Source organism: Ornithorhynchus anatinus, chromosome 15 (assembly GCF_004115215.2).
Source record: "Ornithorhynchus anatinus isolate Pmale09 chromosome 15, mOrnAna1.pri.v4, whole genome shotgun sequence".
Lineage (NCBI taxonomy): Eukaryota > Metazoa > Chordata > Mammalia > Monotremata > Ornithorhynchidae > Ornithorhynchus > Ornithorhynchus anatinus.
The window spans coordinates 23,527,740-23,553,848 of NC_041742.1; the positions used below are offsets into that span (position 1 = coordinate 23,527,740).

At 43.3% G+C, this 26,109-nt stretch overlaps 1 protein-coding gene across 2 annotated transcripts in view; it reads right to left on the reverse strand.

Annotated features, from left to right (window-relative positions):
- Positions 1 to 16,248, reverse strand: part of PIR (pirin) — a 72,057-nt gene extending 55,809 nt beyond the window's left edge. The window contains exons 1-3 of one of the 2 annotated variants that reach the window (XM_003431075.4): positions 16,112 to 16,248; positions 13,684 to 13,809; positions 8,871 to 8,963 (exon numbers count right to left, since the gene is read on the reverse strand). In XM_003431075.4, coding sequence (XP_003431123.1) covers positions 8,871 to 8,963; positions 13,684 to 13,779 — 189 coding nt within the window. In that variant the 5' untranslated portion in view covers positions 13,780 to 13,809; positions 16,112 to 16,248. The remainder of the gene's footprint in view (positions 1 to 8,870; positions 8,964 to 13,683; positions 13,810 to 16,111) is intronic. The other variant, XM_016228017.3, reaches the window with a different exon arrangement.
- Positions 16,249 to 26,109: the final 9,861 nt, after the last annotated feature.

The window sequence follows — 26,109 nt, forward strand, 5'->3', positions numbered from 1 at the left end:
CATTAATTACACTCACTATAACTTTCTGTGCTCCATTTGAGGGAGTTGGGGAGTTGGATGTGTAGTCATCCTGTTTCCCACAATTAGATTATAAATACTTTAAGGGCAGAGACCACTCCTCCTGAATCTCTTATTACTCCCAAGCCAGGATTTGGCAGCCTTAGTGTCTAACCTCCCTACTCAGTCTATTCCTTTTTAACAGTGCCCTCTGCTGATGCGAGTGTGACGTTCCATACTGTTTTTGATAATCATGCATCACCACCAGCTAGATTATTCCATTTTTAATCCAATCAACCAATTATCCAGCTTTTCTATCATATGCACAAGTATCATTCTAGGCCGAGTACTTCATTTTCTTAATGTGGCTTATTTACCAACAATCCAGTGTGCTCAGCAGACGCTTAAGAATCGCCCCAAAATCTGTCAGTGATACATATAAAGGCTAAAAGCTTTTCAATGAATGGTACAATTACATTCTGAACTTAGAGCGCACTTTTATCGCCAAGAGCTCAGAGTGATTTGAACTAATGATCCCAGATCTGACAAGTGAGTAAATGGCAGAGGGCAAGGATGGGCCACAATGTCTACACGGCATGAATGGAGAACCAGCAATTATTCAGTTAACTGGCAAATGCCAAGGAGGAGGGTGGGGGAAGGGGTGCACACGCAGGTAGGATGGACGATCTATTTTGGCTGACGTTTCAAATTAGCTAGGGATTTGTCATATTTTCACTTCAGTTTATGTGGGCAAACGTGACCAGGGTTAAAGCTAATTAGAAAGTTGTGCTCCCTCTCAGAAAAGGTTTCTCTGAGAGGGCTATTTTAACATTTGAAAAATGTTTCACTGCTTGAAATATGATTTTCTAAAGCTGTTGGAGAGCTCTGTAGATATCTGCATATAGTAAGCACTTAATAAGTACAACTGAATGAATTTATACTTCAGAAATGTGCTTCACTTTATATTTTGACTGAGGCAATGGCTACTGAGGGCACAATTTTTAAAACTGGAATTGGTAACTAAGCACTCTAGAGAGCTGTTTAGTCGATTATTGCTTCAGCTCACCATCAGGCCATATCAATATCACTGAAAAAAATTAGAGTGATCTGAGCTTTTGCTGCCTAAAACCCACTGTATTTCAGATGGATTTTAACTAGTATTTTCTGTAACAATTTCTAATGTTTAGTCCGATATTCACAGGTTGAATCTGGGAAGATTAGGTAAGAGGTTTGACATGAATCATCTAACCAATCAATGATATTTATTGAGCCCTTTTTGTGTGCACAGCACTGTACTAACCACTTGGGAGAGTAAACTACAACCGAATTGGCAGGTGCAATCCCTGCCCACAAGAAATTTATGGTTTACAGCGGGGAGACATACATTAAAATAGATTTGTGATAGGGAAAATGGTTGACTATAAGAATACTTACCAAAGTAGTATGGGGTTGGAGTGAGTATCCAAATGTTTAAGGGATACACAGCTAAGTTCACGGTCAATGCTGGGGGAGGGTAGAAAGGGGAAATAAAGGATTTAGTCTGGGAAGGCCTCTTGGAGGAGATGTGACTTTAGGAGGATTTTGAAGGTGGGGAGAGTTGTGGACTGCCCGATATAGTAATATAATAACAGTATTTGTTAAGCGCTTACTCTGTGTCAAGCACTATTCTAAACTCTGGGGTAGAAACAAGCTAGTCATGTTGGATACACAGTCCTACAGTCTTAATCCCCATTTTAGTGAAGAGGTAACTGAGGCACAGACAAGTTAAATGACTTGCCCAAAGTCCCAGAGCAGACAAGTGGTGGAGTTGGGGTTAGAACCCAGGTCCTTCTGACTCCAAGGCTCACACTCTATCCATTAGGCCATGCTGCCTAGTTGGGAGTGTAGCCTGTGAAGGGGGAGGAAGTTCCAAACCAGAGGGAGAATGTGGGCAAGGGGTCAGTGGGCAGGAGAGAGGACCTCAAGGAACAGAGAGTAGGTTGGGGTTAGAGAAGCGGAGTGAGAGAGTGATTTGTAGTAAGAAATCAGCACGGTTCGGTAGGTAGCAGAAAGCTTACTGACTGCCTAAAAGCCAATAGTGAGGAATTTCTGTTTAAATGCAGAGGTGGATGGGCAACAATTGACGTGTGAGTTTGCTTCTACCTGCCTCCCATCTACAATTAATAGCTGAATCTCGGGGCCCTACAGCCCAACCCTCCCTTCCCCTGACCCCTCTGAAACCTGCAAGGTAACTGGACACTGCCCTAAGGTCACCAATCTGGGGCAGGACTGAAGAGCCCAAAATGCATTCTATCAATCAGGGCCAGTGATTGACCCTAGGGTTCCTGAGGTAGTCTCGGGGGCAGGTTTACCTGCTGATGACCTGGGTAGGAGTTTGGGGTCTGGAAAATTCTAATTCCTGGTGCAATCACCTTAAACAGCCCTGTAGAGGCCAAAGAAAGCTTAATAAAGCCTTTTGCGGACCATGGAGGAAAGGGCTTTGTCACAAGCAGAACTTGTTCATTCATGAATGAGAATGGCCAGTTTGGCAAATAAAGGGAAAACACCCTTTCACGTTTATGGGCAAATTGGGAACCTGAAGTTTTAGTGCACAAAGTAAATTAAAAAACATACACAACCCAGGTCTCTTAACCTCTCCCTTTCTCTCACCTCCCACATACCTATGTTCTCTGGTCCAAAAATGGCTGTGGTATTTATTTGTTCAGCCATTCAGTAGCATTACTGAGCTCTTACTGTGTGCATAGCACTTTACCAGGAGCTTGCAAAGTACAATTCAGCAATTAAGAGAGACAGTCCCTGCCCACACCAGACTTAAAGTCTAGATGGGAGGAAACAGACATCAAAACAAGTAAATAGGAATTAATATAAATAGAATTATAGAGATAAAAATATGGAATGCTTCACAAATGTGTGTGCTTACTGTGTGCCAAGCACAGTGTAAAATGATGGGGTGGATACAATACAATCTAGTAGATAAAGCACTTTCCCTTTAAAAATATTTATATGAATGGACGGATTCTTTTGAAGACTACCATTCATCACAATGACCTACTGGATAATGGGAAAAAAAAATCAAATTTACAGTTTAAGGAAAGTGAGCAGCCACCTGAGCCTCTGCCCAATTTGAGCACAAGGATGTCTACCAACTCCATTGTATCACACTCACCCAAATGCTTAGTACAGGGCTCTGTAGACAGAGAAGGCTCAAATTCCATTGATTGCTTTGATGGATGGAAATACCCAAACCTTGAGCTAACTCCATGATTTCAGGTGTACCTTTACCGATCCAATAGCAGGTACCTGACTCATTCTGTAGCAGTTTTGGGAAGGTAGAGGTACAGTATAATCTCAACAAGTCCCCATTCCACAGCCACTTTATCTATTTACCTTAACGACATTCTGAAAAGTGGTCTGCCAGGCACTGCTATTTCCTGAGCATCTGCTGTGCAATATAAAAAAGTTAAAGAAGGAAAAACAAGCCATAGTCCCTGCCCAAACCAGATGAAGAGGTGCATGTGTGTGTGGGTGTTTAGGGGCCGGGAACAAACACAAAGATACATTAAGCAAACTTGAGAGAAATATATACAGTACAATTTCACATTAACCCAATTTTAGAAGCAACACATTTGCCAAGTCACATTAGACACAGATTTGCCAAGTCACAGAAGACAAGGATTTGTCAAGTTTCAGTACATATCAAAGCCCCAAAACAAAACAAAGGGATTGCCTGCTAAATATGATCTGCCAAGTCAAATTTAAACTAAACAAAAAAAAAGTGAGAGGTTATTTTGGGGGGGGGGAAGCATAGAAGTAATCATAGCAGCATGATAAAATTTTAAATATTCTTGCTGGGAGGATGGGGTGAAATCCAAAAAAAGGTAAAAAAAAAGACAATAGAATATTTAGAAAATAAAACTATAAAAATTGCAGATGTTAGGAAAATGCTGAAAAAGAGTGACTTATTAGAAACTTAAAGGCTCTTTAAAGCACTATTTTAGGAACCCAGAAATATGTGGGCCACAGGAACAAAAATCAAGCAACCAAATAGAAAGCCTGTATGGTTTCTTGGCAAGGGTAAAGACGTCACCAGGAAGTAAAGCTTAGTAAATGAAAAGCTTACCTAAATGAGAAGAAGAGTAACAAGAAGCAGAAAGGCCCAGAGGCTGGTCAGGTGCAAACTGGAAACTGGGAAGACCAAAAAGGAGTTGAAGAGTACAGTAAGGGAATGCTAAAGGTAATAAAGGATTCTTCTAATATCAGAATTCTACTGATCCTCTTATTGGATTCTGGATTAGTTAGGACTCTGGGATTAAAAAGTGTTTTGGGCAATGGAAAGGAGGTAACTGAAGGGCTCCTAGAATTCTTTATATTGATCTTTTGGGAAGAATTGATCAAATTACTGTTTGAAACGGCCAGTACAAACTGAACCAAATTGCTCTCCACACAAAATGCTTTAGGGCACACTTATGAGTTCAATGTAAATCAAGTACTGGGGCCAGATGTTAATGTTCTGAAAAGACACAAAGGGGAGGTTGGTGAGAACGGGTAACCTACCTTTACAAACTGCCTCTGTTTTGGAGGACTGGTAGAACACCAGTGAAATGCCCATCTATAAAAACAGTTCCACTGGTGATCTTAGGAATTTCTAGGCATGGGGAGTTTCACTTACTTATCTAGAAAATTAACACACAGTTGGGCCATTGGTCTGACCCAGAAATGGCGTTTATATTCTTCATGAGACCTTTTTCACCAATGCTTCCAAGCTTTAACCCAAGAGAGCTCCTGCAACATAGCCAGGATTGTCATAAAACCTCAATGATAATAGAAAGTAAATCTAAAAAGAGGGAAGAATGCCATGTACATTTAAGAGACGTGAATTATGTCACAGAGCAAAATGAATGCTAATTAGCTCGCTGGCCTAGGAGGCTAGACTGACCTTGCTGTCTGAGCCAATTCCTAGAGATCCGAAAGGTCATGAGGGGGAGGTGGGAGCCTTTCGGATCTCTAGGAATTATAAATTCAATAAATTAGGGAGCTTCTATAAATTAGGGCCTTTTCCAAGCTGTGCCAGCAGCAGTAATCAACCCCAGAGAAGCCGCCAATGCTGATGGCTAACTAGCTGGAGATTAGAGACTCAAATAAAGAAATTACAAGAGGGAAACAGAAAAGAAAGATTTGGAGGACAAAAAGCAGTACATAGTGAATTTCCAACCTCCCTTCTTCCTTAGGCAGATTAAGAATTGGCCTTAAATATCTGCAGAATTTTCAAATAGAAGATCAAGATCTTAACCTCCTTTCCCCAGTGATTCAAGAAGATGCCATGTCCTACTTCCCAGTATTTTCCAAAAACACAACTCCAGGGTTCTGTGGAGTTACTGTAAACATGTAAAAGAGAGCCAGGGTGGCCAAACAAATGAACAGATCAGATTTGCTGGGCCCGGGTATACACAGGTGCTTCACAGGCATTCACAAAACTATTTCCTCGTGTCACCGGCTGCTTCCTAATGAGAGAGTCCATCAGAGCTTGTGGGACACTGAAGGAAAAATGGATTCAGCATTTTCAATGACCAGTTAGCCCTGGTGCTTGGGAAGGACTGTTTCCAGACGGCAGGAGACGGGCAGGGTGGGAGTAGTTTGCAGTTACCTATTTCTGGACAGCCTGGGGATTTGGACTTACTACCAAGAATTCACACAGCAAAGGACAATACAAGATTTGAAAATTGGACACCACCCTTCCTTTGCAACTCAGTAGGGTGGGAAAACACACCACTGCTCCAAACAGTCAAATTTAAGAAATAGTTTACAGTCCAGGTAAGCGGTTTTAGATTTCTGTTTTATATGCATTTTAGTTTTTGCATATTTTTTTTTTACTCCTTTTCTTTGTATACTTGTTTATGGTAAGAGAAAGTTGTTTTTTGTTCTGTTTTTTCAAAGCTTCTCAGTACCAACTAAAACCAGCTTTTTGCTTTCGTTCCGAAGAACAAAGCTATTCTGTTCCCTAGGGTGTGTTCACAAGAAAACCTAGGCTTGTATTTACCAAGTGCCGGTAATTTTGCATGCCATGTCCCAAACACAAATTATTTTCAAGAGGAAGCAAAACATTACTATTGTTTCGTTTTTGAAATTTACAACTAAATTTAAATGTCACCAATTCCTGAATATCCTGTTTGCTCTTGGGTGTTGCACAATTTTAGGAATGGTATTCCCAATCGGCAAAACAACTAAATTCATTCTGAATATTTTTACATTTGCTCAGTGTCTGATCACCTCCAACCTAACTCCTACCACATTACAAATACAATTCATCTACTTTCTAAATGATGAACTACCAGGGCAGTTTGGAAAAATAAAAAGAATCCAAAGGGATACTGTCTACCGCTGATTGCCTTTTGCCATTCAGATGAGCATTTCTGGGAAGATCCTACCTCATAAGGGCATGCCCTTGAGATGTTTTGCAGTAGTGGTGATGGATTGCTTGATCCACCCACATTCCCTCTTGCCCAGTTCCCCAGGCAGCTGGTAATAATAGCAGTGATAATCGTGGTACTTTTTAAACACTTAATAATGTTGGTATTTGTTAAGCGCTTACTAAGTGCAGAGCACTGTTCTAAGCGCTGGGGAAGATACAGGGTAATCAGGTTGTCCCACATGGGGCTCACACACTTTTAATCCCCATTTTACAGATGAGGGAACTGAGGCACAGAGAAGTGAAGTGACTCGCCCACAGTCACACAGCTGACAAGTGGCAGAGCTGGGAGTCGAACTCATGACCTCTGAGTCCGAAGCCCAGGTTCTTTCCACTGAGCCACGCTGCTTCTCCAACACTTAATATGCACCAAACACTGTACTAAGAGCTGGGGTAGATATAAGATAATCAGAAAGATCACTGTGACTGTCCCACCTAGGGCTCACGGTCTAATTAAGAGGGAGTACGATTTAAAAGCCATCTGGGCACAGAGAGGTCAAGTGACTAGCCCAAAGTCACACAGCAGACAAACTTTGGGGCCACAAATAGAACTTGAATCCTCTGACTCCCAGGCCTCTGCTCTTTCCACTAGGTCACGCTGCTTCTGGCAGCCAGGGAAGATGCATGATTATATTTTCATGGGCACAGTGTGCAAGCAATTCACGTGTGACATTTACACCCATGGAGAGACTCTACCCATGGGCAGCAGCGTCTCTGGACTGAAGGTCGACTCTCTAAAATATCAATGACAGTTCCCACCTCATTTATAGCCGAGGTGATTTTTCTGGGTTTGCTAGTAATGTGCCGTCAAAGCAAAATAATTCTGTACTTGTACACGTTCATTTCCTTATCCCATTACAAGCCACTGAAATGGCAGAATTATTCTCAAAGTAGTTGATTGGCCAACAAATAGCCCAAGGACGGTAGCTGTTTTGGACCTGAGAACAGGTTTTGTGGTTTATTATAATAATAATTGTGGTATTTGTTAAGCACTCTTTGCCATGAGCTTCCATTACTCTACCAGTCTAGACTACGGAAGGGAGAGTCAAGCGGAGGCCTACCCATTCCATTCCTAGCTTGGCCAGTGGCTAGCGAGTAGCAGGCAATCTGCTACACGTCAAAACTCCCCTCTGCTGGGAGCAGCGGCACGGGACAGAGTCGAGGGTGGAGGCTCAGGTTTACTGCACGGACGGAGGCGATGGTAAACCACTTCTGTATTTTGACCAAGAAAACTCTCTGGCTACACTAACAGAACCACTGCAGATGGAGAGCGGGGCGTTCTGAGAGAGAGGTGTCCGTGGCCTCGCTACGGGTCGGAGACGACTTGGCAAAATAAGACCAAAAAAAATTTTGCCATACACTGTACTAAGCGTGGGGAGAAACATGATAATCAGGTCAGACAGGATACCTGTCTCACATGGGGCACATGATCTAAAGGGGAGGGAAACAGGTATTTAATCCCCATTTTATAAATTGGGGAACTGAGGCAGCACAGGGAATACTACGATGCTAGTTCTTCCACACCCAGGTTAGCTTGGGCTATGCCAAGAACCAGCCTAGGGTTCAGGAGTACAGATTGGGAGAGTCCCAACACCTGGTGTGCACAACTGTGGGAATTTTTACACATTTGCCCTGAGAAAATTCTGGGGCTTTTAGACAACTGAAACATTTTTTTCCTCAATTTTCCAATGTCATTGCTCAACACGCTTAAATATTTTATTAGTCTTCATCAAATCTCCCAAATATACTGTTATAATTAATAGACTGTTTATTCATTCAATCATATTTATTATGCACTTACTGTGTGCAGAGCACTGTACCAAGCACTTGGAGAAGTACAGTACAACAATAAACAGTGACAATCCCTGTCCACAACAAGCTTCGCTTCTCTGCACCACTAACATCAGAATTTTACAATTTCACATTTCACCACAACATCATCTCCTCTGGAACACATTATTGAGAATCTTTTGTTAACATAAAAATCACTCAAATAATTTTCTGGAAAATAATAATTTCACTGAAACTATTTTTAACAAATTGATTTTTTTGATGTCTAACAGTCACTTCCACTTGTTTATTTTTAAGAACAGAGTTCATGTTTGGGATTGAATGTATACATCAAAAAATGAGTAACACAAATGTAAAAGAATTTGCAATGAATCATAAGTGTTTACTTTCTGGTACCATTCACATGGAAAAGTAATTCTCTTGAAAATCACATTTTTTTTTACAATTCCACAAACATCAACCCCTAGCCAACATCTTGAAGGGAAAGTCTGGGCCTAACATTTACAGTCCTGAAAAGATAGATTTTTGTAACAAAAGCAATACAACATTCTCCACTTCCAGGAAGACAGAAAGTGTAAGCTTTAACACCATATACTTTCTCTGCAGAATTACTCACAGTTTCAAAGCCTCTGTGGGGATGGTCTGGGAATCCAGCAGGTCTGCCCCCTTTAAATTCATCGAACAGTAAAAACGGATCCAAATTTCTTAGCTAAAATAAAAAGAAAATTCAAGTAGTTATTGGGTGGATTAGAAAATTTCACATCTCTCTGGTCAGTTGGGACTGTATTAATTTTATGGAATATATTTAGATTCTGGGATTATCTACACTCCAAATCAAATGGCCTCAAGGAAAGAGAGCAGGTCTTGCAGTCGGGAGACCAGGAGTCTAATCCTGGCTCCGGTATTTCCCTGCTGTGTGTGACCTCGTGCAAGTCACTTAATTCTCTGTGCCACACTTTCCTCATCTGTAAAGTGGGGATTCAGTATCTGTTCTCCCCTCCTGTCCTTAGACTGTAAGCCCCATACGGGCTAGGGATGGTCTGAAAGGATTATTTCATATGTACCCCAACGCTAGCGCTCAGTAAGCACTTAAATAACATTTTTGTGTTTTCAACAACCCCGACAGCTACCTCTTGCCCTTAAGTATTTACTTCTTCATTCACTCATATTTATTGCTTACTGTGTGCAGAACACTGTACTAAGCGCTTGGGAGAGTACAATACAACAATAAAGTGAAATTCCCTGCCCACAACGAACTCAATCTAGAAGATGAGCTCACAGTTATTAACCACTCAGCATTTCTGTGTGCATATAGGTATTTTTTTTGACTGAAGATTCATTTAATCTAATTTCACTGTGTCAGTATTTTTATAGTTATTTCCCCACTGATAAAACATAAACTCCTCGTAGGCAGGGACCATGTCTTGAGCATCTATTATACTTCCCCAGGTGGTTCATTCATTCGATTGTATTTATTGAGTATTTACTGTGTACAGAGCACTGTATTAAGCATTTGGGAGAGATGCAGCATGGTCTAGTGGCAAGAGTATGGGTTTGGGAATGAGAGGATGTGGGTTCTAATCCCAGCTCCACCACTTGTCTGCTGTGGGACATTAGGCAAGTCACTTAACTTCTCTGTGACTCAGTTACCTCATCTGTAAAATGGTGATGAAGATTGTGAACCCACCGTGGGACAATCTGATTACCTGTGATCTACCCCAATGCTTAGAACAGTGCTTGCCACTTAGTAAGCACTTAACTATAATTATTATTATTATTATTAGAAGAGTACAATACAAAAAGTGGCTAATAAAGTGCATTGTACTATATACTGAGTAAGCATTATTACTAGGCTGAAGCAATAATAATATTAATTGTGGTATTTATTAAGCACTTATTTTGTGGCCAGCACTGTAGTAAGCACTGGGATAGATACAGATAAGCTAAACGATGACCGATGACAGACATCCAAGTCTGCATTTGGGAAATAACCCACTAGCTGCCATACTGTCCACTGTCCAAGAAAGCTCTCAGTGAGCAGATAATTTTGGAAAGTGCTGTCAGACATGAACAGTTCTACTCAGCCACATCTGTAATACATCCATTGAGAGGAATGTAGCAGTCTGTGTCTGCTGATGGTGTTGGGGTTGGAAAGAGATGCAGAGAGGGTGAAGATGATATGAGACACCCAAAGCTTCCTATAGTGGCACCAGACTAGACAAGGAGAGAAGGAAGAGAAAAAAATCAGCTTCCCTCCTTTGGGGGGCAGTTATCTTATTCGATTTGGTGAGATGAAATGCTGAGTCAAATCACGCCGGTTTCCACAGCTTTAACTCATAGGTGACGCATTTTCCAATGCTTTTGTGAATTTTATTTTTGTGACAGACTTATTCAGCTTGCTCCAACACACTCAAATAACCTATCCCATTCTTCTTTCCCCCATTCTTCCCTAATTACCTGTTCTCCAGCATTTAATAGCAAGAATAATGGTATTTGTTAAGTATTTTCTATATGCCAAGCACTTTACTAAGCACTGGGATAGACCCAAGATACTCAGATGGAACACAGGCCCTTTACCACATGGGGATCACAGTCTAAATAGGAGGGATAATAGGTATTTAATCCCAATTTTATATATGAGGATACTGAGGGACAGAGAAGTGACTTGCCCAAGGTCACACGGCAGGCAAGTGACAGCCGGGGTTGGAGTTTAGGTCTCTGACTCCCAAGCCCATGCTCTTTCCATTAAGCCACACTGCTCATCCCAAACCTACAGGAAACAGTGAATGCCACCGCTTTTCTGTCATGTTGGTGGAATCAACGGTATTTATTGGGCACCCACTGTGTGTAGGGCACTGTACTAAGTGCTTGGGAGAGTACAGCAGACCAGAGTTGGTAGACATATTCCCTGCCCACAGAGGAGAGGGCGATACCGGGTTAAGCAAGCTGTGGAACCCTAAGTAGCCCTCTGTAAATAAGTGCGGATTGGGGTTTTAGAGAGCCATGGACAAAGAGCTGCTTTTCTCTACCAAGCCACCTGAACTAGAAGGAACTCACAGGCTCCATACCTGCTCTTCCTTGACTACTGCATCAGACGCCTCACTGACCTCCCTGTCTCACTCTGCTGTGCAGATCATTTTTCTTAAAATAAAATAAAAAAAATTCAGTCCATGTTTCCCCACTCTTCAAGAACCTCCAGTGGTTGCCCATCCATCTCTGCATTCATTCATTCAATAGTATTTATTGAGCGCTTACTATGTGCAGAGCACTGTGCTAAGCGCTTGGATCAGTAAATCAGTAACAGATAGAGGCAGTCCCTGCCCTTTAACGGGCTTACAGTCTAATCGGGGGAGACAGACAAAAACAAAAAGCAATAAATAGACTCAAGGGGACGAACATCTCATTAAAACAATAGCAAATAAATAGAATCAAGGCGATGTACATCTCATTAACAAAATAAATAGGGTAATGAAAATACATTAGTTTGAAAGTACTCCATCAGCTTGCCCCTCCTATCTTACCTCTCTGGTTTCCTAAGACAACCCAGCCCGCATAGTTTGGTCCTCGAACACTAACCTACTCAGTGCACCTCAGTCTCATCTTTCTCCCCTCCAAACCCCTGCCCTTGTACTCCCGCTACTCCCTAGGGTTCCAGTACTTGTTGAGGAGGTAGCCAGAGCCTGGAATCTTGTCATAACCATAAGTCTATACCTTTAAATGAGAGCTAGTTGCCAGTATTATTTCTGAATTTTAGGTGGGAAGCATTTTTTTCTTATGCTATGTAAGTGCTTAGTATATGCCAAGCACTGCACTAAGTACTGGAATGTATTCAAAAATCACCAGGTCCCATATGGAGTTCTGTTTAAGTACGAAGGAGAACAGGTATTGAATCTCCATTTTACCGATGAGGTAACAGGCACAGAGAGGTGAAGTGACTTGCCCAAGGTCACAGAGCAGACAAGTGGCAGAGCCAGGATTGGAACCCAGATCTTCTAACTCCCAGGCCTCTTTCCACAGGACACACGGCTTCTCAAAGCATTTAAATAGGAAGGCACAAGCATGCTGCAGCCACAGATGACAGTCTCCCTGTCCTTTACACTGATTAAAAAAAGAGATCCTCAGATAAACTAATGATGATATTTATCGAGTGCTAATTTAAGATGAGCATTTTATTAAATACTTGGAAGAATATAAGAGTTTAAGAGATGCTTCTGATTTCTTCTGGGAGTGTGTTTCCCCCTGCATATTTGAACAATCCACTTGCCTCTCGACTGCAAGCTCACTGTGGGCAAGGAACGTGTCTACGACTCTACGGTTCTGTTAAACTGTACTCTCCTGAGTGCTTAGCACAGAGCCCTGCACACAGTAAGCACTCAATAAAAAGAATTGATTAATCTTCAACTAACACATGCCAAAAATATCTCAAAGCAGATAGATTACACTGGTTTAATGATACTCAACTAGTGAATTGCAGCCCACTAACCTAACAGTGACTACTTGCAGGACGTGCCTTGGCAGTTTTAACACTGCCAGATTTCAGTTTATCTGGGAATACAGAATAGCCTTGAATAAGACTTTAATAAGACTTGAATAGTTCCTTGTGGGCAGGGAGCATGTCCCTTCTTTATTTTGATGAAGCAGTTTGGCCTAGGTAGGAAGAATGCAGGCCTGGGAATCAGGGGACCTGGGTTCTAATCCCAGCTCTACCTCTTGCCTGCTCCACGACAATGGGTAAATCCCTTCATTTCTCTACACCTGAGTTTCCCCATCTGTAAAATGGGAGTGATTACCCGTTCTACCAATTGGGTGCTCAATAAATATCAATACTACCATTACTCCCTGCTCAGACATGTGCAGCATTACACCAGGCTCACAGAAAGCAGGAGGAGAGGCTAGAGCCGCTCTACCCCCTGGACTCTTTGGGCGTGTGGAGGGGATAAGAAGTGTAATGGGAAATGTACATTGTACATGTTCCTGGCACTTCACAGTGTTTAGCCACTACCGTTAGCTCTGCACACGGTAAGCGCTCGATAAATATGATTAAATGAATGAATATTACGGGGAACGAATAAATACCCGGTAGCTAAGCAACACACAGACTCAAGAGTTTGGAACCTGAGTCTACATTCCCGGAGGGAATAAGGAGTAGATCACCATGAAGTCTCAAAAGAGAAATTGCTTTCCGAAACCTATTCTTCGGAACAGAGGCTCCTCCCATCCTTACCCAGATGAGATTAATAATAATAATTATATTTAAGCCCATACTCTATTCCAAAAGGAGTCTGACAGATGAGTCATTAAGCCCATTTTATAAATGACACTTGGTACCTGAAGCTCCTCCATCATATATCATCTTGGTTTTCTGTCCCCTGTCGACCACCCGCTAGATGACAGAGAGGGGTGAGAAACATTAAGAAAACACACTGTACCTCAGGCCTGCCAATGCTCCTCCGAACCCGAGCGCCAACGCCTTCTGACTGCTCCTGGCTTAAGACGGTCAGGATGACTTTCTTGGGGGAACCCATCGCCGTGTGTGAATCAGATAATTCTAGCTTCTGAAGGACATGGGAATAATAACAGTAGTTCATGAAGGGCTAAGCAACGTGCTAAGCACTGCAGTGGACTCTAGTGACTTTAAGTAGGTCACCAACACTACTGCGGTGGGGAGTAAAGAATAGAAACTGGAAAGCATTCTGCAAGCATTAGGTAGGAATCAAGCAGTGTAGTTACATGGATAGAGCACAGCCGGCGAGGGAGTCAGAGAGACCTGGGTTCTAATCCTGACTCTGCCACACGTCTGCTGTGTGACCTTAGGCGGGTCACTTAACCTCTCTGGGCCTCATCTGTAAAATGGGGATTAAGAGTGTGTGGCCCACTTGAGGTAGGGACTGTGTCCAAACTAAGTCCTATTTACCCTGGTACTTAAAACAGTGCTTGGCACATAGTAAGCGCTTAGCAAATATAATTATTATTACTTTTGTAATTATTAATCAGTCAATGGTGTTTATTGAGAGCCATGTGCAGAGCACGGTACTAAGCTTTTGGTTGAGCACATTACCACAGAATTAATGGCCACTTTCCCTGCCCATAAGGAGCTTACAGTCTAGAGGAACCATAAAATCGAGCTCCTTGTGGGCAGGGATTGTTACGGTTGATCCTTGTATCCTCCTTTCCCAAGCACTGAGTACAGAGAAGCACCGTGGCTCAATGGAAAGAGCCCGGGCTTGGGAGTCAGAGGTCGTGGGTTCGAATGTGGACTCTGCCACTTGTCATCTGTGTGACTGTGGGCAAGTCACTTCACTTCTCTGGGCCTCAGTTACCCCATCTGTAAAATGGGTATGAAGATTGTGAGCCTCACGTGGGACAACCTGATTACCCTGTATCTACCCCAGTGCTTAGAACAGTGCTCTGCACATAGCGCTTAACAAATGCCAACATTATTATTACAGTGCTCTGCACACCCTAAGCGCTTAATAAATAGGACAGTGAATGAGTATGAGACATAGTTCACCACCTTCAACTAAACGCAAATACCAACATTATTATTATTATTACAGTGCTCTGCACACCCTAAGCGCTTAATAAATAGGACAATGACTATGAGACATAGTTCACCACCACCTTCATCTAAACAAGGGGAAGCAGCGTGGTTCAGTGGAAAGAGCTTGGGCTTGGGACTCAGAGGTCATGGGTTCGAATTCCAGCTCTGCCACTTGTCAGCTGTGTGACTGTGGGCAAGTCACTTCACTTCTCTGTGCCGCAGTTCCCTCATCTGTAAAATGGGGATTAACTGTGAGCCTCACGTGGGACAACCTGATTACCCTGTATCTACCCCAGGGCTTAGAACAGTGCTCTGCACATAGTAAGTGCTTAACAAATACCAACATTATTATTAAACGCAAATACCAACATTATTATTATTATTACACTGCTCTGCACACCCTAAGCGCTTAATAAATAGGACAATGAATGAGTACGAGACATAGTTCACCACCACCTTCATCTAAATGCAAATACCAACATTATTATTATTATTACACTGCTCTGCACACCCTAAGCGCTTAATAAATAGGACAACGAATGAGTACAAGACATAGTTCACCACCACCTTCATCTAAACGCAAATGCCAACATTATTATTATTATTACACTGCTCTGCACACCCTAAGCGCTTAATAAATAGGACAATGAATGAGTACAAGACATAGTTCACCACCACCTTCATCTAAACCCAAATGCCATTATTATTATTATTACACTGCTCTGCACACCCTAAGCGCTTAATAAATAGGACAATGAATGAGTATGAGACATAGTTCACCACCACCTTCATCTAAACCCAAATACCAACATTATTATTATTATTACACTGCTCTGCACACCCTAAGCGCTTAATAAATAGGACAATGAATGAGTACAAGACATAGTTCACCACCACCTTTATCTAAACGCAAATACCAACATTATTATTATTATTACACTGCTCTGCACACCCTAAGCGCTTAATAAATAGGACAACGAATGAGTACAAGACATAGTTCACCACCACCTTTATCTAAACGCAAATACCAACATTATTATTATTATTACACTGCTCTGCACACCCTAAGCGCTTAATAAAAAGGAAAATGAGTACGAGACGAAGTTCACCAGCACCTTCGACTAAAGGCAAACCCCATCCCTGGCAATAATCATAATTATCATGATGATGCTATCCCCATTTTCCAGACGAGGCAACTGAGGGTCAGAGAAGTGTCTGGGCCAAGGTCACAGGAGGGTTGACAGGTGGAGGGAGCAGGGCTGGAGGGCAGCCGGTGCAGGGGGAAAGGGGGGATGGAGAGGAGGCCAGTACGGTACCTGGGGCGTCCTCCTGGCCGAGCAACAGGGTGGGAGCGGCCTCCTCCTTATAACGAGGCTGAGCCGGCGGAGGGAGGCCGAGGAGCCGAAGAGCCGAACAGCCGAACAGCCGAACAGCCGAACAGCCGAAGCCCCACCGACCCAGCTCACCGTGACTCAGCACTTATCGCTAGGCCGCACCCAGGCGCCCGCCGTGGCCCCGGCCCTCCTTCCTTCATCGTTCATTCAATAGTATTTATTGAGCGCCTACTATAATAATAATAATGTTGGTATACTAATAATAATAATAATGTTGGTATAATCATAATAATAATAATGTTGGTATTTGTTAAGCGCTTACTCTGTGCAGAGCACCGTTCTAAGCGCTGGGATAGATAACAGGGTGGTCAGTGTGGTTCAGTGGAAAGAGCACGGGCTTTGGAGGCAGGGGTCATGAGTTCGAATCCCAGCTCTGCCCCTTGTCAGCTGGGTGACTGTGGGCAAGTCACTTAACTTTTCTGTGCCTCAGTTACCTCATCTGTAAAATGGGGATTGAGACTGTGAGCCCCATGTGGGACAACCTGATTCCCCTGTTTCTACCCCAGGGCTTAGAACAGAGCTCTGCACATAGTAAGCGCTTAACAAATACCAACATTATTACTTGAGGCTCACAGTTAATCCCCATTTTACAGATGAGGGAACTGAGGCACAGAGACAGGGAAATCAGGTTGTCCCACTTGAGGCTCAGAGTGTGTGCTGTGCACTGTATTAAACGTACAATACCACGGAATTGGTAGACACATTCCCTGCCCTCTACAAGCTTATATTCTAGAGCACCCCTCTAGACTGTACCCTTGTTAATAATGTTGGTATTTGTTAAGCGCTTACTATGTGCAGAGCACTGTTCTAAGCGCTGGGCTAGATACAGGGTAATCAGGTTGTCCCACGTGAGGCTCACAGTCAATCCCCATTTTGCAGATGAGGGAACTGAGGCCCAGAGAAGTGAAGTGACTTGCCCACAGTCACACAGCTGACAAGTGGCAGAGCCGGTATTCAAACCCATGATCTCTGGCTCCCAAGCCCGGGCTCTTTCCACTGAGCCATGGCTTTGTTAGAGCACCGTTCTAAGCGCTGGGGTAAATACAAGGTAATCAAGTTGTCCCACGTGAGGCTCACCGTGAATCCCCATTTGACAGATGAGGGAACTGAGGCACCGAGAAGTTAATAATAATGTTGGGATTTGTTAAGCGCTTGCTATGAGCAGAGCACTGTTCTAAGCGCTGGGATAGATACAGGCTAATCAGGTCATCCCACATGAGGCTCACAGTGAATCCCCATTTGACAGATGAGGTAACTGAGGCACGAAAAGTTAAATGACTTGCCCACAGTCACATAGTGACTTGCCCACAGTCACCCAGCTGACAAGTGGTAGAGCCAGGATTCAAACCCATGACCTCTGACTTCTAAGCCCGGACCCTTCCCACTGAGCCATGCTGCTTCTCTGTGCAGAGCACTGTCCTAAGCGCTTGGAATGGATAAATCGGTAACAGAGACGGTCCCTGCCCTTCAAAGGGCTTACAATCTAATCGGGAGAGACAGACAAAAACAATAGCAAGAAATAGAATCAAGGGGAAGAACATCTCATTAAAACAATAACAAATTAATAGATTTATTGAGCGCTGACTATGTGCAGAGCGCTGGACTAAGCGCCTGGAATGGACAGTTCGGCAACAGATAGAGGACCACCCCGGCCCCTTGAAGGGCTCACAGTCTAATTCGGGGAGACAGACAAAAACAAGACAACTTAAGCTCGATAAATAGAATGAAGGGAATGGACACCTCATTAAAATAAATAGGTTCATAAATATATATATTTGTGCTATGTGCTGAGGGGAGGGGAAGGAGCAGAGGGAAAGGGGGCTTAGCTGAGGGGAGGTGAAGGGGGAGCAGAGGGAAAAGGGGAAGCTCAGTCTGGAAAGGCCTCTTGGAGGAGGTGAGCTCAGGGAAAGAGGCCTGCCCACGGCCCTCGGCCCCCTTCACAGAAGCCCCCTGGCTGAGGGGAAAGAGCCCGCCTGGGGCTCGGGTCAGAGGTTCTAATCCTCCCCAACGCCACCTGTCAGCTCTGTGACCTTGGCCAACCCGTTAACTTCTCTGGGCCTCAGTGACCTCTTCCATAAAATGGGGATGCAGACTGGGAGCCCCACTGGGAGCAGCACAACCTGCTGACCTTCTGTCTATTCCAGCGCTTAGAACAGTGCTTGGCACAGCATAAGCACTTAAAATACCATCATTATTATCATTAGAGGGGGGCTAGTTACTTAAATTCTCTCTGCCTCGGTGACCTCCTCTGTAAAATGGGGATGGAAACTGTGAGACCCACGGGGGACAACCTGCTGACCTTCTATCTACTCCAGCACTTAGAACAGTGCTTGGCACAGAGTAAGCGCTTAAATACCATCATTATTATCATTAGAGGGGGGCTAGTTACTTAAATTGTCTCTGCCTCAGTGACCTCCTCTGTAAAATGGGGATGGAGACTGTGAGACCCACGTGGGACAACCTGCTGACCTTGTATCTACTCCAGCGCTTATAATTCATTCATTCATTCATTCATTCAATAGTATTTATTTATTGAGCGCTTACTATGTGCAGAGCACTGTACTAAGCGCTTGGGATGAACAAGTCGGCAACAGATAGAGACAGTCCCTGCCGTTTGACGGGCTTACAGTCTAATCGGGGGAGACGGACAGACAAGAACAATGGCAATAAACAGAGTCAAGGGGAAGAACAGTGCTTGGCACAGAGTAAGCACTTAAATACCATCATTATTATTATTAGAGGGCGGCTATTACATTCTCTCTGCCTCAGTTCCCTCATGTGTAAACGGGAGATGAAGACTGTGAGCCCCACGTGGGGCAAGCTGCTGACCTTGTATCTACCCTAGTGCTTAGAACAGTGCTTGGCACATAGTAAGCGCTTAAATACCATCATTATTATTATTAGAGGGGGGCTATTAAATTATCTCTGCCTCAGTTCCCTCCTCTGGAAACGGGGGACGAAGACTGTGAGACCCACGTGGGGCAACCTGCTGACCTTGTATCTACCCCAGGATTTGGAACAGTGCTTGGCACAGAGTAAGTGCTTAACAAATAACATTATTATTATTATTCCTCCCTCCACCCCTCCCTTCCCTTTCTCGGCCAAGCACTGGGCCCGCCCCATCGAGTTTAACATATATGTATGCATGTATGTGTAGGTATATAATCCACATTTACCCTATTTATTTTGTTAATGAGATGTGCATCACCCTGATTCTATACCCTGTATCTACCCCAGCGCTTAGAACAGTGCTCTGCACATAGTAAGCGCTTAACAAATAGCAACATTATTACTATTTATTTGCTATGTTTTAATGAGATGCTCTTCCCCTCGATTCTATTTATTGCCATTGTTCTTGTCTCTCTGTCTCCCCCGATTAGACTGTAAGCCCGTCAGAGGGCAGGGACTGTATCTGTTACCGATTTGTCCATTCCAAGCGCTTACTACAGTGCTCTGCACATAGTAAGCGCTCAATAAATACTATTGAATGAATGAGTGAATGAATGAACATGTGTTTGCATGTATAGTTGTTTTGATGCCTGTCTCCCTCCTCCACCTTCTAGACTGTGAGCCCATTGTCCAGTAGGGATTGCTGCCGCTTGTCAGCTGGGTGACCTTTGACCAGTCACTTCACTTCTCTGGGCCTCAGTGACCCCATCTGGAAAATGGGGATGAAGACTGGGAGCCCCACGGGGGACCACCTGATGGCCTTGTATCCACCCCAGCGCTTAGAACAGCGCTGGGCACAGAGTAAGGGCTTAGCAAATTCCAGTATTATTATCTGTTGCCGAACTGCACTTTAATAATGTTGGTATTTGTTAAGCGCTTACTATGTGCAGAGCAGTGTTCTAAGCGCTGGGGTAGATACAAGGTCAACAGGTTGTCCACGTGAGGCTCACAGTTATAATAATAATAATAATAATGTTGGTATTTGTTAAGCGCTTACCAGGTGCCGAGCACTGTTCTAAGCGCTGGGGGAGACACAGGGGAATCAGGTTGTCCCACGTGAGGCTCACAGTTAATCCCCCTTTTACAGATGAGGTTACTGAGGCCCAGAGAAGTTAAGTGACTTGCCCACAGTCACCCAGATGACAAGTGGCAGAACCGGGAGTCGAACCCATGACCTGTGACTCCGAAGCCCAGGCTCTTTCCCCCGAGCCATTTCCAAGCGCTTAGGACAGCGCTCTGCACACAGTAAGCGCTCAATAGATACGATGGGATAATAATAATAATGTTGGTATTTGTTAAGCGCTTACTATGTGCTGAGCACTGTTCTAAGCGCTGGGATGGATGGATGGATGGATGGATGGATGGATGGATGGATGGATGGATGGATGGATGGATGGATGGATGGATGGATGAGTGGGTGGATGGATGAGTGGGTGGATGGATGGATGGATGGATGAGTGGGTGGATGGATGGGTGGATGGATGGATGGATGGATGGATGGATGGATGGATGGATGGATGGATGGATGGATGGATGGATGGATGAATGGATGGATGGATGAATGAATGAGGCCACGCCTGCGCAGAGCGGGGCCTGCCCAGGCACTTCTCACGCTCACTTCTCACGCCCCATTTTCCAGGGGGTGTCAAGCCCCAGGGCCCGGCCCACGTGGAGGCACCTGCGAGGCCTTGCACCCCTACAATGCGCCAAACGCTGCGGCCACCCCAAACCTGTCCCCCCTCCCCGCCAAGGAGGGTCGAGGGCCTTGGAGCGGGGCACCAATACCGGGCCACTCGGGACCCCGTTTCAGCCAGAGACTCAACTCCCTCAGGAGGGTAAGGTGGGCAAAACTATACCAATAACCATCATTTCCATTCATTCCTCCAATCCTATGTAATAATGTTGGTATTTGTTAAGCGCTTACTACGTGCAGAGCACTGTTCCAAGCGATGAGGTAGATACAGGGGCCTCAGCTTGTCCCACATGAGGCTCCCAGCCCCCATTTTACAGATGAGGTAACTGAGGCACAGAGAAGTGAAGTGACTTGCCCAAAGTCACACCGCTGACAAGTGGCAGAGGCTGGATTCGAACCCCTGATCTATGACTCCAAAGCCCGTGCTGTTTCCACTGAGCTGCGCTGCTCAGTAATTATGATTGTTTGATTAAATGATTTCCACCACACCACACTAATGCCCTGACCCTTCAATGAAGTCGATTTCAAGTGAAATGCAAATCTGTCGAGTCCACCCCGGTCTTTTCTCCGCCAGCTTTCCATTACTTTCCAGGTCATGCCTGTTCTGTAATCCATTAATCAGTACTTAATCCATCATGTTTATTGAGCACTTACTGCGTGTAGAGCACTGTACTAAAGTGCCTGGGAGAGTACAATATAACAGGAGTTGGTAGAGGTGTTCCTTAGTCTCTAGACCCGAGCTCCCCTTTTCCCTCTGCTCCCTCTACCCCCACCTTCACCTCTCCGCAGCTAAACCCTCTTTTCCCCCCTTTCCCTCTGCTCCTCCCCCTCTCCCTTCCCCTCCCCTCAGCACTGTACTCGTCCGCTCAACTGTATATATCTTCATCACCCTATTTATTTTGTTTAATGAGATGTACATCACCCCGATTCTATTTATTTGCTATTGTTTTTATGAGATGTTCTTCCCCTCGACTCTATTTATTGCCATTGTTCTTTGTCTGTCCGTCTCCCCCGATTAGACTGTAAGCCCGTCAAAGGGCAGGGACTGTATCTGTTGTCGATTTATACATTCCAAGCGCTTAGTACAGTGCTCTGCACATAGTAAGCATTCAATAAATACTATTGAATGAATAAGCTTGTCTCTTCACTGTAAGCTTGTTATGGCAGGGAACACGGTTCATTCAATTGTATTTATTGAGCACTTACTGTGTGTAGAACACTAAGTGCTTGGGAGAGTACAGTACAACAATTAACAGGCAGATGCCCTGCCCACAACTAGCTGGTGACTCACGCTTGACCCATGACACTCTACAGCTTCGCCCCCAGCCCCCTCCGCCCCCAAACCTCCTAACTAGCTTCACAGGAAATAATGAACAACAGCAAAACTGCAGATATTCATTCCCACTATGATCCTATGGATCTATTGTCGAGGAGAGAAAGTTACAAGAGTGTTGCATTTGATTCCCATTTGGAAAAATGGCATATGGTACCTCTAACTGGTTTTTATCAGATGTTTGTTTATGTTTTATTGGTTTTGGCATTTTTAAGTGTAAATTAAATATTTCTAATGCTTCCATCCCTGATACAAATTTCTAAAACTATAATGGTGGAAGGAATGTGTTTTGGGTTTTGAAGGGCATAATACTTAAGGAATGGCTCACATCCGGATTGTAGTACAAAAATAGAAACAAAGTACTAAGTATCTATTCTCTTTTCGTAGATAGTTACAAGTTCATTAAGGTAAAAGTGCAAAATCAGTCATATTTATTGAGTGCTTACTGCAGGCAGAGCACTGTATTAAGCAATTTAACGCTTAGAAGAGTACAGGAGAACAGAGTTGGACACATTCTCTGCCCACAACGAACTTACAGTCTAGAAGGGGAGAACGTTATGTATAGCGTACATAACAAAAGTCGAGAGGCCTGGTTTTTTTATGTATATGTTAAAGTTTTGCTTCTGCTGAAGCAGACACAGAACCATTGGAAAATGTTAGAAAGTTCCCAATATTTTCTTAGATTCTTTATGCTTTTATCCAAAGGGAACAGTGCTCATAAACATTAATTTCAGTATATAATTAATTATAACTCTCTGGGTCTAGGTATAGTAGGGAGGTATGAACGTGGTTTAGTTTTGAGTTTGCCAGAGACCTCAAACTGTTGTTCAAATATTTTTGTCTTCAATTCAAAGCATATTTTGCTAAGTACATTTCCATTCATTTCTCATTTCACACAATTTTAAGCAAAAATGAACTTTGTACTCAACTCTTTTCCAGTAAATCATAAAAACATTGTTTTAATGTCCAAGGAGATTTGCAGCCTTTTTTCTCCCCAAACTCAATATAGCATTTAAAACCAAATCAATGTGTCAAAGGCAGTAAGTTTTAAAATAGAGAGTGTGTTTGATTCAGGTCACGGTGTTGTCTGTAATACAGTCTCCTTTCTTGAACCTTACTGCAGGTTTCAGCTGTGTAGATACTTTGGTCAAACCTGATTTTGGGAATAACAAAGTAAACCCTTTAACAAATACCATAAAAAGCCCCCTTTACCTTTCGATTCCATTTGTCTGGGAAAACATTTTCAACACTCCTAGCTCAGTGTGGAAGGAGTGGCTCAACTTCATTCAAATGGTGAAACATTTATTTTCTAGAATCCATTAAATGTGTTGATTTCTGACTAAAATTTATATTTGAGTTTATGTATATTTCAATATATTTGAAAGTTGAGGACTTGAATTTAAGTCTGCATTTTTGTTTCCTCAATTAATGGCATCACTAGTAAACTTCCAGTGTACGACTTTTGTCTGCCTTTGAAGACTTTCCGTAGCTCCTGGCCCGACACTAGAAGCTGGAGGGGATTTAATAAAAGCTTATTATGATAGTGACTCAGAGTTGGCAAGTCAAGTGCAGTGTTGAGCTGTTGATAAGTCAATAACGTCTCATTCTCTATATGATATCACATGTTTTTCTGGTTTAGCAGTTTTCACAGGCTTTCATTGTTGGTCTCAGTGAAGTTGACAGGAAGGCCCAGTCTAATATAGCAAAGGATACAAGGTCCTCTAGAATCAGTTAGAAAGTACAGACAAAAGTGCCCGCAAAGAGTGATTTGTTTTTGAAGATTTTATTTGTATAAACTTTTTCCCAAGCTACTGGTCAACCGAAAAGGTTTTATTGAGTTTTGGAGAAGGGATTTAGAATCAAATTTCCCACCTGAATCCTTCTAATCCAGTCACTTTTCATTTAAAACAAATATTGTATGAGTAAGTGGGCAATCAATACACTCTATCTTCTTTCTGAGAGAACTCCGAAAGCCAGTCTTATGATTTAACCATTGATAATGGGCCTTCTACTGTGGATTTACTGCTAATCAAATGAGAAAAAATTTTCTGTGCAATGTCATGAACTACTCCGCCACTCAACGGGGAAAATCAGCTGGTGCGGCAGTTGGTGGCAGAACATTTTGCAAATACCTACTACAGAGCCAGTTGAAAAAAATCAACCATTTTCAGAACTTTCCAAGTATATCTGCAAAAGACAGCTGTCTTTTTCTTCACAGCAGAAACCAACACTCAAGCCTTAAAATGTGTGTTCTTTTTGGCTCTTGCAATGAGGCTTTGATTCCTGCGACGTCCTGGCAAAGTTGCACATGTCCCACTGGTTGATTGAAACTGATGGCGGTGTGCTGCTCTGTCTCACACAAGTTTTTGGCGGAGTCTCAGAAAGTGCAATGAATTATGTCCTTCATGAAGCCTGGGAGAGTTTTCCTAGATGCCATCCAGGACATAGTTTTATGGCATAAATCTCACCACTGATGTGAGTTGGTGTCTGAAAACACAAAAATATCACCTCATAGACTGTATAGGGGAGTGCTGTTTTATGGGCCAATTTCTAGTCTTGCCTAGTTCTGACAACAGAACCTTTGCTTCCTTTGATTGAGGTAAAAAAACCCAAACCAGAACAAGGAGTAGGTACACTTCTTTTCCAAAAATTGTGTCATTAAGGACTAGTTGCGTACACCACTAAATCTGTGGCAGTGACAGATGCTGATTAGACAGTGAGAATTTGCTTTAGTCCCGTCCCATAGAAGAATAGTATTGGAAAATTTAATAAATGAGCCAAGGCATGTTAAATCCATTTTTTTCCTCTTGCCCCATCCATTTTGCCTGTCTCTCCACCACATTAAACTGTAAGCTCCAGGAGGACAGGGGTCATGTTTCTTGCTTCTGCTGTAGTTTCCCAAGCACTTAATACAGTGCTTAAAACTCAGTAGGCCCTTACTATGTACCATTTATGTTGACGATATTGTGCTCCCTTTGTAATCAGTTAGTAACGGTTTCCATGGTACTGATTTAGACTATTTTTTAACTTCCCTAGGTTCACTTAGATATCTCCATTAAATCTAATGTTCTCCCTTTACACCTGAAGAATCAGAGTTTAGGAAAGAGTATCCTTCATGAGCAGGTTTGGGATTTTTCAAAATCTCTTGACACTTTAGGCTTAATTGTTCAATCATATTTATTGAGCACTTACTGAGTGCAGAGTACTGTAGTATCCCCTCCCTGCCTCCTCTTCCCCGCCCCACCCCGCCCCAGACACACACACACACCCGCAATTTGTATAATAGTCACCATGATTGCCTCCACATATTAAACTCTTCTCGTTCACAGATCCAATGAAAAGGGAAGGGTGGAGGAACTGCCCGGAAACGCAGCCCTTACATGTAATTGTATAGTAAGTTATAATGATTAGTAATCATCACTGTTAGTGTTCTGACAACTTATTAGTACAGAATTTCTATTAATTTGAATCATGATGCAAGGCTGGAAGTGGGGACGCCGGGACCTGTGTCACTCCCAGTGAGTCATTATGAGGGCGTTGTATGCTATATGCTGGGGTGTACAAAGGACTCGAAGGAAATGTAAACAAAGCCAAAGATACACTGAACAGATTTTAGGTGAAAAGGAAAACTGGATCCTATGAGTTATAGTAGACAGGAATGAATTTCTGGCCCAAGGAGCACAGTGTGGTAAATAGTTTGTGACAGAGCTGGAACACCACCCTGCTAACAGGCAACAAGCTGTTTGAGACTGCCCCATAGCCCTGTAAGGAAAGAACCACGCATTTTCTCAGACTCCATCCCGGAGGGAAGAGTTTAACTACGCTGAAGAGCAGTACCAAAGCCCACTGTTTCTCAAATGGGGTCATGGACACCTAGACACCTGAGGGGGATCTCAAACAGTGGAACTGTGGAACTCTGAACTGATTAATGGAGGCGTTAGTAAT